The sequence below is a fragment of the Aulostomus chinensis genome, chromosome 17, assembly GCF_037954235.1.
Source record: "Aulostomus chinensis isolate RoL2024-O1b breed Wild chromosome 17, RoL_Achi_v1.0, whole genome shotgun sequence".
NCBI lineage: Eukaryota > Metazoa > Chordata > Actinopteri > Syngnathiformes > Aulostomidae > Aulostomus > Aulostomus chinensis.
The window spans coordinates 12,212,713-12,226,677 of record NC_141336.1 but is presented as its reverse complement, the minus strand read 5'-3'; the positions used below and the strand labels follow the sequence as shown (position 1 = coordinate 12,226,677).

General features: G+C 40.4%; 1 protein-coding gene across 1 annotated transcript in view; it reads left to right on the top strand.

Annotated features, from left to right (window-relative positions):
• pld1a (phospholipase D1a) overlaps positions 1 to 13,965 on the top strand; it is a 36,023-nt gene that overhangs the window by 6,062 nt on the left and 15,996 nt on the right. Inside the window, exons 2-9 of the mRNA XM_086182563.1 lie at positions 7,283 to 7,496; positions 7,842 to 8,011; positions 9,228 to 9,370; positions 10,864 to 10,975; positions 11,258 to 11,323; positions 12,343 to 12,401; positions 12,593 to 12,685; positions 13,447 to 13,599. Of these exons, the coding sequence (XP_086038689.1) occupies positions 7,316 to 7,496; positions 7,842 to 8,011; positions 9,228 to 9,370; positions 10,864 to 10,975; positions 11,258 to 11,323; positions 12,343 to 12,401; positions 12,593 to 12,685; positions 13,447 to 13,599 (977 nt within the window). The 5' untranslated portion in view covers positions 7,283 to 7,315. The remainder of the gene's footprint in view (positions 1 to 7,282; positions 7,497 to 7,841; positions 8,012 to 9,227; positions 9,371 to 10,863; positions 10,976 to 11,257; positions 11,324 to 12,342; positions 12,402 to 12,592; positions 12,686 to 13,446; positions 13,600 to 13,965) is intronic.

The window sequence follows — 13,965 nt, the reverse complement described above, 5'->3', positions numbered from 1 at the left end:
AGATCAACAGGCAGATTGGAGAAGCGTCTACAGTGATGCAGACTCTGCATCAGTCTTGTGGTGAAGAGGGAGTTGAGTTGAAAGGCAAAGCTCTTAGTTTATTGGTTGATCTACGTTTCTACCCTCACCTATGAGTTTCCTCCATAGGGTGGCTTGGCTCTCCCTTAGAGATAGGGGTGAGAAGCTACAACATCCGGGAGGAGCTCAGAGTAGAGCCGCTGCTCCTCCACATCGAGAGGAGTCAGATGATGTGGCTCGGGCAACTGGTCACGATGCCTCTCAGACGCCCCCCTGGGGAGGTGTTCAGGGCACGTCCAAATGGTAGGAGGCCTCAGGGAAGACCCAGGACACGTTGGAGAGACTATGTCTCTCAGCTGGCCTGGGAACGCCTCAGGATCCCCCGTGAAGAGCTGGATTAAGTAGCTGGGAGAGGGAAGTTTCAGTCTCTCTGCTTACACTGCTGCTCCCGCGACCCGACCCCAGATAAGCAGAAGAAGATGGATGATGGATGGATGAAAGACAAAATACACTTTTTGGATCCAGAATCCATTTAACAGTGGCTTCATTTAATTTGTACGTATTCACTAACATGGATTCGAGGGGCAATATTCAATTTCCCCTCTTTGACCAGTCAAAATGGCTTATGTGGAAGGGTCCATCTGAGGGCCTGCCCCAGAGATCCCACATGTCTGGCCTTAAATTAAAGCTGTAGTTGTGACACATATAACTTCCATAACTGATCCTATTATGGGCAACAGCTAGGAAGCTGATAAGGGATGACGTCATCTTCCTTCCCACGCGTCCCTCCAAGGTCATCGTCGCTCTGCTAAAGTTCAACCCGCTGGATAGAACTGCTGCATACATGCAAACAAACAAACAAACAAACAAACAATAAGGCATATATCTTATTTTCCTATTTCAAAACCAAATTAATGTAAATGGCAGAAAAGCCACGAAGAGGACTGGAGACTCAACACTCACAACACTTTCTCCTGATGACATGGGCATGAGTGAGCCAGTTTGAATGAATTAACCCTCTGTTTAATGTATTGATTATTGTGGATTGTCCACAGTACTTTTTAGTCACTGCCACTTTCAAACGAGGTACTGACTAACTAGTCGTACATCATTAACACAATGCCTTGTCAATTATAAATCTTTTCTTAGGTGGGGTCCTTTTCTGTTCTTATGAGCAAATTTCCTAAAATCAATGCATAGAACGCCCTTGACAATGTTGCACACTTATTTTTAGGTTATATCCTTTTATGATTTAGTTTCCACAATATTTTACTGACTATTTAAATTATTTTACATATCATTATTGACTTTTAATTCTTTGATTTAAACACATTGTTATTGTTTGAGAGAGTAAACCATATCAAATTGGGGGGTAAATAAATAACAATAAATAAATTGTAAAATAATTTTATTCGACTAAAAGTCCCGATCACAAGTTAGACAGTCAGTTGTACACTTAGATGTTGAAGGATTTTTTGTAAAATTAATGTATTTAATTGCAAAATTTGTGTATAAAGTGTCCTTTTTTGAAAACCAGAGACATTTTACAAAACTGATGACTTCAATGGCTTAGTTAATTTCTTATAATCAAGCTTATTAGTAATTAGAATTAGTAAACAATAATAAACCTTCTTAAATAATTGTTTGTAAGGAGTGTCTTATTAGGAAGAGGTAGCAATTTGTCTCCTTAGTTTTTAAATATCCTGTGTCTAGTAATGATTTGGGACCCTGTATGTCAGCGTAACAATATTTTTTAATGGTTCTGTGGGTTTTTGTGTGAGACAACTCTTCCCATGTGTCATTTTACTTTTATGTTTCTCTCTTTATGACACGCTCCACCAAACCTCCGCTGTTCCTCTCCCACTCGCCATTCTTTCATTTCTTCTTCTATGATTCACACCATCTTGATTCCAACTAATTGACATTCAGGAAGGATGTAAGGCAGCCCATGAGGAGAGAGGCGGACACTTTTTCTTCTGCTTCTGTTGATATTTATACATAAGATACTGGCTGGTTGTTCAAACTATCGCCATGACAACAAGACAGGAAGCAGGAAGTAGGTAGAGAATGGAGTGCAAAGATAACTCCTGCACACTCACTGCTAAATTATATTCTCGTCCTCTCTCTTATCTATTGTCAGGCTGCGTGGACAGAGGTGGCATTACTAGCGATGTGCATGTATTTGACATGCAAACATCCAAACCACACTCAGCATTCCGGGTCCCTCTGCAGTTGACCCCAGGCCTCAGGGAGGTCACAACTATTCTTAGAGCGGGGACATAACTGCACTGTCTGAAATATTTCTTTTGAAGCTCAGGAGATTACACTCTGTCCATCCACATACTTTGAAAAGTTCCTTTTCAAGCAGCATGTCTCGTTAGAGTGATGCATCCCATATGTCAACAATTGTTTTTATTGGACAGCTATTTTCTGTTCAGTCTTAGTCTATGTGTCCTCGCTAGAGTTCACCATATTTAGACATCTTCATCTTGTTTTTGTTTAGTTAAATGTTTGTTGACATAAATCAGAGCATTTTTATCTTAGTCAAAGGAAACATTGACTATATATGTCTAGTTTTAGTCGGGCACAGACATGGGGGTGATCTTGCCCCTGCAGGAGTGAGACACCCGGCGAACCTTGTAAATACGGGGGGGTGGTTTTCCTTACGAGGGGCAAAACTGATGTTTAATGTCAGGCTGGGGATCTAAAATAAGCACACGGGTTGTTGTGGAAATGTATTTTTTTCTGCGTACCACAGCTATTGCCTCTCCATCTGTTTTCTTGCTTCATAAATTCAGAAGTAATTCTGAAAACGTAATTAGGCATCATGCATATTTAGAGAGCATTTTTACCACATATAAATAGAAAACTGCAATATTTAAAAGAACATTTTTAATCTGTGTTTAGTATTAGGCCTGTTACTATTATTATGATTATTATTGTTATTTTACATTGAAGATTTAGGTTGTTTTTTTTCTTGGCAGCTGATTTAGATTAAATCTTAGTACTTGAAATTAAAATTCCCATGAGTTTTACATTTCTTTTTTCTCTTTTTAATCCATTTTTGGCCAACAAAATCTGAAAGAAGTAAAGGAACATGTTTAGTGTTGGGTGACAAAATGAACACAAGTCGACAAAGACCAAAAATATTCCATTTTGCAAATTTAAAGAAAAAGTTTTTTTTTTTCCGTTTTGCTTGATTTGTTATTTTCCTCAGTTTGTTGTGCTTCTCTCTTTGCTTGTATGTGATGTAAAAAGTCATTCAGAGTTTATTTTATATTCTGAAGACTAGACGTTTTTTTGTCTAGATTTAGACACTTATCTTGATTTCCCAGACCTTGATGAAATGATGTAACTTGTAAAAGAGAACGATAATAGCAATAATAATGATCATTTCATATACCTGCAGATGTTTTGATCATCATGAATAAGGTAATTATGAAACTAGTTTGTACATGGAATTATATAGATGACACTCTTTACAAAGTGACTGCAGCGAGTGTGTTCTTCAATGTTGACTCAGTATTAAACAAACTGGAAATGTCCAGCTTGGGAATTTGAACATATGGAATTGTTGAGTTTTGTTGGGAACATCAGACATGAGGTCACTGTAGGGGACTGGGAACTGCTGGTGACTCGTCTGAGTGTGTTGGGAACGTGTTGGAACCTGTTCAGGACGGAGAATGTTTACCGTCAGGCAGTTAACTGCTGTTGGTCCCATGTGATATTTACTGTTCACTGGCATTTTTCCCTACAAACTTTTCCAAACTTAAGTAAGTAGTATTTTGCAAGGAGAGAAGTGCAATTACTCTGTTTGTACTGGAGAAGGGTGTGTGTGTGTGTGTGTGTGTGTGTGTGTGTGTGTGTGTGTGGGAGGGAGGGATTGGTGTTGCCCCTCCCTGCATCTAAAAGACACTACCCTCTTTTTTTGGTGAGCCTTCATGCCTAAAATGTTCCACATTTTCTCCAACGTGTCCCATCTTTTCTTATACCTGTCAGCTGGAAGTAGACGGAATGCAGCTGACATAGTTGGAAGCTTCTGCACTCTTGCGAACATACAAATCACAGCACATGTTGCAAAATAAATATTTTTGTACTAACAAACCTCTCAAAATTTCCTCTTGAGAAACATTTATCACATCACCACTTAAGACTCGAGCCAAACTTGTGAAGAAGTCGTCCTACTGCTGCAACCGAGAAGAGAAGCAACTTCACGACGTCGTAAAGAGTGCATTCAAAACACTAAACGAAGAGCGTGTCTTCTCTGAATCCCTCTGCTGAATCAGCTTCTTTATTCTCCTCTCTTCCCTGCTGTTCCTCTGTTCTGCTTGGTAGTGTCTGGGTTTGTTACCAGGATGACGAAGCACTTAGTGCACTGTAAAAGGGGGTAGTGTTTCTTTCTCTAGTCTTTCCTTCTGGCTTTGTTAGGCCAGTGGAAGATTAAAGGGTTTTTACCCTAGGCCACTGTCGGTGGCTAGCATGCACATGAGACGTGTCCCTTTTTTTTTTTTTAACCGGTTTAACAAGTTTATGGTTTCTGTTCAGCTAAATTGAGGACATTTTCTCAGTGTTATGTAATGACTGAAAAAAGAAAAATAGAACCAAGGACATTTTCTCTGTTTGTCTTTGCTTGATGGAAACGTGTACTTATTTGTACATGAAACAATGTTGCATTAATCATGTTTACATGTGTCAGGTCAAGGTTATAATATCCACATGTGCAGAAGAAAGACCACGAATGTCACATTTGTGAAATTCATTTACATGTGCACGTACATGCACTTTCCAAATAAGAAACTTGATTTTCGGATTTTTTTCCTCACGTAATGTTTGAAGTCCATGTACGATCACGTGTTCTACGTGATATTTTTCCCGTGGTGTCTCTGTAAGGTCATTCAAAGAACCAGTTACAGACACACAGTAGAAATCAGAACTATCAGGACGTTCACAAGTCAAACGAAGCAGCAGTATGGAAGAGCAATACCGTAAATAAAATCTTTATCAGTTTATCAGAATGGATCAGTTTGAGATAAGTAGGTAGGTAGTGTGTTTATATTTGAGTGTCCTGTAAAGAAGAGTTCCAAAGACGAGGGGCTGAAAGCCTCATGGCGGTTAAGACGAGGAGGAGGTGTGAGATTAGTCGCGGTGTGAGGGTGCGCTCAGAGACACGGAGGCGCTACTAGAGCGTAACAGAAATCCTGACATCAATCTGCTGTTGCCAAAGCTGTTGTAGAAATGTATTTTGATTTCATGTGAAATACTTTGTTTAGTCTCCATGTTACGTCCAAGTAAGTACTGGGCTGTCATGAGTGGTGAGGTCATTTTACGCGACTGCACAGGTTTGGTTGGAGTCTCTCTGTGTGGGATCTGCTCGCAGGATACCTGTGAAGCCGTTAAGATCTCCTTTTCTAATGTCTGACTCAGCATCGATGACGACTTTTTTCCCCGCCCTAACACTCACAGGGTGCAGCTGATGAGGAAATACACCCCTATACTGAGGAATGCATCAGTTGTGTCAGTAAAAATATTTGGCTCCTAAGATGGCTCAGTTTATATCTATTACTTAATATTTTATTTTAATGTTGAGTTTATTTGAACAATACTTTTAAATAGCAAATCCATATAACAAATATTAAGAAATCATCTTATTTGCAGATAGAATATTGATCTGAAGAGTGTTCCTATCAGCTCAATATGTCCCTAGAGAGGGGATCTAAATCAATAGTCCATGTAGAAGTATCTCTGATACCACTACGATGTATTTCACTGTATAGATATACTGTCAAACTTTGTATAAAGAGAACTGCGAAAAGACTTTATATGACTGAATGTCCTGTTTGAATGTACCTGTTCCTGTCGCTTTAGGACGTGTGTGTGTGTGTGTGTGTGTGTGTGTGTGTGTGCAAGTCTACACGCTCTTAGTCAGCCTCAGGAATTAAAAAAAAAAAACCCTCGCATTGAAGGATGAAACAATTTCAGAGAAGGGAACCTGGTGGTCTCTGTCCGTTGTTTAATTTTCCTGACGCCTGTTTCGGTTTTGTGGATCTGGTTCATGAGACAGTAGATCAGATTTCGTTAGTTAATTTCTACTGAGTAGAAGAGCAACATCTGTGCCAAGACTCCATGTTGCTACTGTTTGCTCTGAGTGTCAATAGCAACCAAGTCTCCGGTATCGAATGTGTTTGATACAGGGCCGTGACAGATGCTTGATTTGCAATGTAATCCTACATTGTACGTCATTTTAATTGTATATTTTCGAGTTATTTTAAATGTTTTTCGTTCTCGTTACTAGACAGACAGCTTTTTTCCCCCAAGCCATACCGCCCCTGTGTGATTTAGATGAGCTGTGTGTGTGTGTGTGTGTAGCAGTCATTAAAAAGGAATTCCAGTCCTGCAGTTGTGAAGATTTGAGATCTAGTTTTTTTTTGTGTTGTTGTTCAACCATGTATCTGTTGCATATCCATCAACAGGATTACACGAACCCCACATTGCAGCAGTACAGCGGTGGTCAAATACGTGAAAAACATGAACTCTACGACACTCATGTATCCATCCTCGCGGATATCATCACATTCGCATCATGTCTTGGAATATTCAGGCCAAAATTTTGACTGGATTCCACTTTTTTCCAGGGGTTGTTGGAAGGAAGTACATGACTCCAGTACTGCTGAGTTACACTCACTGACTTGGTGACGTAAACCTAAGTGACACTTTTAAAATTCTTCTGTCAGAACAATTTAAACAGCAGTTTTATGATTTGCCAAAGGTTTTTTTTTCTCCCCTTCCTTTTACTCACAGTGACATTTGGTCCCTTTGACATTCTTCTGATCGACCTTTACAAATGATTCACAGAATAATCCATTTGTTGCGGTGACCTGCTTAATGTAGAGAGAAAAGACGAGACTGTTTTCCTTCTCTTTTATTGCAGCGCGATTTTTTTTCTTGACTATTAAAAGCTTAACAGTAGAAACCTTTCATTTCTCTCAGTGGATAAAGTGACTCTCATCGTGTAGCATACGCTGAGCAGCCAAAACTGGTTTTCTATAGAGTTTAATACAAATGTCCTGCTGTAAATCCCCTTCATGAGGAATATATTATTCAGTTTGTACTTGAATCTCACGGAGAGAAGATTTGATGACTGTATCTTTAAACGTGTGATTGCTGGAGAGTTAAAAGCTGATTTAGCTCTCTGCTGAAGTATTCACTCAGGAAATGATTACATGAAGATGCTCCACAGCATGACCCTTCTCCTCTCTCCTCAAAGGTGACCCCTGCTCAGGGTGTGATCTGCTAAGCAATGCTGCAGAAGGCACAGCAGCCCACCACCAGCACGATCAACCTGGTCAGCTCTGAAGTTTCCGACGCCGCAGCAGATGAACAGGACGGTATCAAGATGGCGGAACTTGTGGAGAGTTTAGATACTAGAGAACTGGACATAGAGGAGGGAGAGGAGCTCGACTATGAGGGAAACAACTTAGGTGAGTATGTGTTTACACACCTAACACTGAGGAGTCCAATTGGAACATTTCAGATGGTAAAATGATACAATTATGTAACTGGATTGAGACATTTTATCATTCCAGGGTCATAGTCAAGACCTAGAAATAAAGACGCGATTTTACCGAACATTTAAACTGGTATCCAACGCTGCAACAGCACGAGGTCGGACATCATTTACATCTCAGAAAACTAGTGCTGCAAACAAACAAATCTTGAACAGAGGCCGATGTTTCAGTCATGCAGCCTACTCGCTCCAAAACCAGCCTGTGCAACACCTACATTCACGAAGAGAAAAACACCCGCCGCCTCTGTCTTTCTCCTAGGGGACTGTCGTATCCCGTTTTCAGCGGTGTACGCCACAGTAGGCTTTAAGGAGGCCAACGCCAAGGTCTACCTTCCCACTGTGCCCATAACCGTTCGCATCCTGGAGGTGGAAAGATTCACTGCCGCACAGGATCGCTTCAACATCTCTCACCACAGGAGTGTCAACAAGGTACCGCACCACCAGTTCGCACTTGGTTTTATTGCTGCCGCTCAGATTTAAATATTCATGAATGTTTGTAAAAACTGAAGACCTTAAATCAAGTCAGATTAGGGGAGAAGAAAAGCCCAAAGATAGGAGATGAGGTTGAAGGAACACCTCAAAAGCCCCTGAAATTGATCCGTTTTTTTTTTAATTCGGTCATTTTTATGAACTTGAACTTAATAATGAAACATTCATACTCGATATGAAACGTAGAGCCGATCAAATTCAGTGATTTGCTTCAGTGCTACTAAGCGAAAGACGCCTTATTATTTAAAAATGTCAATACTTAAACAGTAAATCTCCAAGTTTGTTGTTTGTGAAACTGCCTCGAAAATGCCAACGTGCTGAAATACAAGAGGTGAAAAAGACAAAATGTTGATCAACTGGTTTATAGTTTCGTGTTCTGAAATGTGTGAAAATAACGAAGAGCTGCAGAGTAAAACAAAGACTTGTGATGTACTTGAAGAAGAACTGTACATTCTTCGCTCCGTATTGATCCTACATGGCTGAATTTTGTGTGCACCACTCAGGTCAGGTTTGGTCATCAAGACAATGTTTGTGTTCATTTGATGACGCCATGTCCGATGTAAGCCCGCCCATTTCTGCTTTTTCCCCCCTACTTTTTCCTCACATTTTTTTTGCTTCTGATGGAACATATTTCATCTTATCTGTGAGAAACTTGTCAGTCTGATTTGGTGATGTTGTATATAAAACCGCACTCTACAAGTGCATAGACGACAGAAGCGCCATCACACTACATATGAAGGTACCTGAGACGTATGTGACAAAATCGAATTGTACGGATGGGACTTTGTTGTATTTCATATAATTTCACCTGCAAGTAGTGCTCAAAGATCTCAAACATGCTGCTGGAGCAGGAAGATGCAGCCCTAACAGCAGTCGCAGCGACATCAGCTACTGTAGAAGCTTGAACACACAATTTCTTCAGTGTAATTTCCACGTTTTTAAACTGGATTTGAGCACAGTTTAGTTTGTGTTTATATATAAAAAAAAAAAAAAAAATCAGGAACCGTTATCCAATACACAGTTTCAGGAAAGATTCTGATAGCTAATTTTTTTTGCCAAGCTTTAATTACAACAAATATATTCTCTTTTTTCTCTTTGATCCGCAAAACATTTGCGATGTTTCTATCTGTGTTTGTGTGTGTGTGTGTGTGTTTAGTCTCTGCCTGCAGTGTTTAAGATTGAGCTGAAACACGGTGAGTTTACCTGGATTGTAAAAAGGAAAGAGAAACATTTCATGGAGCTGCACAGAGAACTGAGGACATACAAGACCTTTATGAGGATACCGCTGCCATCACGCAGGTATCACACACACACACACACACACACACACGCGCGAATGCATGTTTCTGTCACACTGCATCACTTTACACTTGTAACTTGCAACTGTTGATGATCCAGCTCCTGTATAATCCCACTGACCTACTACGTACTGGTTATAAGATTTACACAAACTGTGACATTTAGGGTAAAACTGCTTGTTCTTTCTAAGCGTTGTACTCTTTTTTTCTTTAACAAGTAATGCTAACTAGCCTTAGCTGGTTGTAGCCAATGGTACCAGTTCTTCTACATCACCCAACACTCTTCTAACACTGATATTGTTGTTCTGCAACACGGGCCTTCATCAATTGCCGGTAGAGATTCTAAGTTTGTTTATTTAGTTGTTGGAACTAATCTAAAGTTTAATTATGACAGTTTTGGGCAACGTGACGGAGCGTCGAGCCATTTGCCTTCCAACTGTCCCACCAAACGATCATTCTTTTTGTTTAGATCATAACAGGCTATAATTTGCTATTCTGCAGATATGAATGTCATATGATGTCAAATTTGTATAAATAAAGATATTTTTCACAGTTTGTTCAGGATAGGGAACTCTTTGAGTTCTACATCCTTCCCTCAAGGGCAGTTATTCCCAAACTGGTGTGCATGTACCCCCAGGAGTGTGCACAGTTTTGTAAAAAAAAGTTTGTACACCGGTACCCATGGGTGGAGAGGGGTTATACAGTAGGATGTTGAAAGTTTCAGGAGTTCCACTATCGACCGACTCTGCCTCCATTATCACTGTATCAAAAATGCAGCGCTTGTGTTTTGTTCTGTCCCTCTAAATGTCACATTTGTACACATGATCACATTTCTTTTGCTTCATTCCCCGACTTATAAAGACATAAAAACAACCAGTAAAAAGTTTTTTTTCCCTCCTCTGAATTATCTGCCTGCTCTAGGTTTGTTTTAAGCTTCATTTCAGCCGTCATTTTAAACCACTCCTTCAGGCAGGTGATTGTGTCACTGTCGAAATTCGTCTGCAGTCTTTGGTATTTGATTAAGACGTTCCTTTCCTGAGCAACTACCTTCCTTTTTTTTCTGTTTCCACTCTCATTATTTTCCTGCCTTTGTCTTTTGTCCTCCTCTCTACCGCTACCTCCCTCTCCGTCACTCTCTCATGCTCTCTCTGTGTTTTCTCTATCAACAATAGAATATCGCCCTTGGCTTTTAATAGCACCGGCCTCTTTCTTTCTGTCGGTGATATGTGTCTTCATCTATTTTCCTCTCATGAGCCATTCTTCATATCAAAACAGTGAAATCTTTTAATATTTAATGATAAAAGAATAATCCCCTCCCTCCTAATTCTTTTATCGTTCATGGCTCATTTGACCTGCCGGACTGCATGTCAAGGTTTTATATTTACCTTTTCAAACAACTGTTCGCAGGGAATGATGCAAAACAGTAAGCACCACTGAGAGCCGACAGTATCAAAGACACCTTGCACATTCTAAATTAAAACTTGTCTGTCTCAGCCACACAGTGAGGAGGAGGACAGTGAGGAAGAGTGAGGTGAGGGAGATGCCCTCCTTGCCCAGGGGAGGAGGAGACGAACTGGTCAGAGATGAGCAGGTCTCCAGCAGGAGGGTGTGTCAAAACATCTGCTTTCTTTTCCAAAATCCTGTCTTGTTTTGTGATACTTCCACTTGATGTCAGGAACTTAACCTTCACCTTCACTAACCTTCAACTTCTCGTCAACATGTGTACTGTATTCTCTAAAATCCTCTCACTCCGTGTGTGTGTGTGTGTGTATGTGTAGTATTTATATGCATGGATGAATTTTTGTCATTAAAATACTCACAATGACCAAAACATAGCGTGTGTGTGTGTGTGTGTGTGTGTGTTGTGTGTGTTTATATGTTTCTACAGAGACAATTAGAGGACTATTTGAACAAGCTGCTGAGGATGGCCTTGTACCGCAAATATCACCATACTGTGAGTAATCCTACTAGAACTGCAAGCTGTGACACTTCAGCATAACCTCGCAACGTTCGTACTAATTATGTGTGTACAGGGGGTGTCCAGGTTGTGGAGAGGTCTCTTACATTGCCTGCAACCACGAGTGTGTCCCCTGCATATACGATTTTCTGTGTGTGTGTGTGTGTGTGTGGTTGGGATGTCAGATGAATGTCTTTGTTGCTGCTCTATCGCCTCCTCTGACCGGTCAGGGGAATAGCACATTTATTCCACACACTCCTCAGTCACTGGGTTCCCATCACACTGTTTTTATGCTTTTATTGAAGTATCGCATTGGAAAAGGGGGGATTGAATGTATAATAATTTATGTACATATTAGGGGGTGGAAACACATTTGCCAAAATAAATTTGGGCATATTGAATGTTGAACTATCATGACAGTCGTTTCTGCTGATGGTGTCTTTCTGGTTTGCCCATAACGTGCCACAACATGGCCGCCCGATACACGTGGACCATTGAGGAAATTACTGATCCTACGTCATCCAAATAAGCCGTGAAAGCAAATACTTCAACACCGTTGAGAAGAAGATACTTAATATGCGTTTACTCATAGCACTGCATCTATTCTGACAAAGTCATTATGATTGCTTATGCATATTTCCCTGAATCCACCTAAGGTCTGTAAATAATTTAAATATTAGGTATAACACGGAAGAGTAATTTCAGCCTCTAAAAATTCTTGTTCGTTCTCCAATAGCTTCAATAAAAATCCTCATGAAGGGGAAATTGTTGTAGATTTCTGAATTAGTTCAAGTCTGGAACAGCCCGCTATTCATTGAAATATAACTGCAGATACTGCTGCTACTACCACACATTAAAAACCTGAGGAGATTCAAGATATTTTGAGATGAGCTGCACTCTCGCCAGATGGATCGTAGATGTGGATGCTGCCTGAGTCACATTTAGATGTTTACGTTACACTGCACATGTATGTTGGTGGGTGAAGCCTCCTGTTTTCTTTTCCTGTCTGTTCTCAGATGGAGTTCATAGACATCAGCCAGCTATCTTTCATCCATGATTTGGGGCCTAAAGGACTGTGAGCATTTTCGCCTTTTTTAATCCTTTTTTTTTTTTTTTTTCATTACCTAGAGACGTGGAAGATCAGGATGAAAATCTCTCCTCAAAGTTGTTCTAAGACTCCTTGAACACATTTGAAAAATGGGAAGGACCTGCACTGATAATGTATGTTCTTGTCTTTTTCTAACGTGTGTGTGTTGTTTGTTCCAGGGAGGGGATGATTTACAAGCGCTCAGGAGGGCATCGTATTCCTGGCATGAACTGTTGTGGTCACAGCCAGGCCTGCTACCGCTGGTCCAAACGGTATGTAATTACCTCCTTTGCTTTCTCTCTCTCTCTCTCTCTCTCTCTCTCTTTCCCTCTGTCCTTGCAACTTTCCTTTGAATGCACTACAATTGACAAGATAAGAAAAAAATCCACTTTATTGCTCTCATATACACAGATGATGTATTCTTTCCTGCTTTCTGAATAAATGGCTTCTTTAAACTGGCAAATGTGTCTAAAAATGTAGGTGTGAAACATTTTATCTACAAGAAAAACTGAATAATTCCGAATGCTGGCAAGACGCTGTTAAGAGCGTAGGTGTGAAAACACAGTGGGGGGGAAAAAAGGTGTTCTAACACAGTGACCATTCATTGCAAAGTTAAAAACATAATCATGATACAATACGTGGTATTTTTGGCAGTCTTGTGGAGTTATTTATTTACTTTAATAAGCTTCTCAAGCCCAGTAGTACTGCCAGAACCAGAAACCACCTCATCTCTCTTCCTTTGTCTCTCTCTCATCTTATCACAGCCAAATTATTATATGAGCAGTTTTCATTGTTATTTTGTAAAGTCAGCACAGACACACACACACAAATCCCACACGTTTGAAATGCTCAGCACAGCAGCCACCTACCTCCCTGTGAGGATTTTCTTCCTACACCCTTTTCTGAAAACAAGCAATACGTGAAATAATCCGCAGCGGTCGATAAAGATCCATAGAAATTTACACCAAGACAACACAAAAACATGACGTTGACAACAAAGATGATAACGGCCGCTTGTTTGAATGTTGTGTAGCTGGCTGGTGGTGAAGGACTCATTCCTGCTGTATATGAAGCCAGACTCAGGGGCCATCTCCTTCGTCCTGCTGGTGGATAAAGAGTTCAGCATCAAGATGGACTCCAAACACACAGAGACCAAACATGGAGTCAGGATCGATAGCTTATCCAGGTGATTTCTTTTGAGTGTGTGTGTGCGCGCGTGCGTGTGTGTGTGTGTGTGTGTGTGTGTGTGTGTGTGTGTGTGCTGAAGGGTGAACATTTAATATTGTTTGCAGGTGTTCAAGATCTGTTAAGGGGAAGAAGATAAATATTTGGAGTGAAGTCGTTCATTGCAGATTTCTTGCTAAATGTTGCTTACAACACTAGAAAATTCTCCCTTCCATACCTTTAGTTTAGGATGGATTTTACTCCCTCAGCCTGCCCAATTCTGTTCTTAAACATTTCCTACAGTACAGTAACAGTACCTTCAAAGACAGCCAGAGAACGTCTGTGCTGAAAATGTCATCCCTCTGTTGTTGTCACGGAATAATGGGAA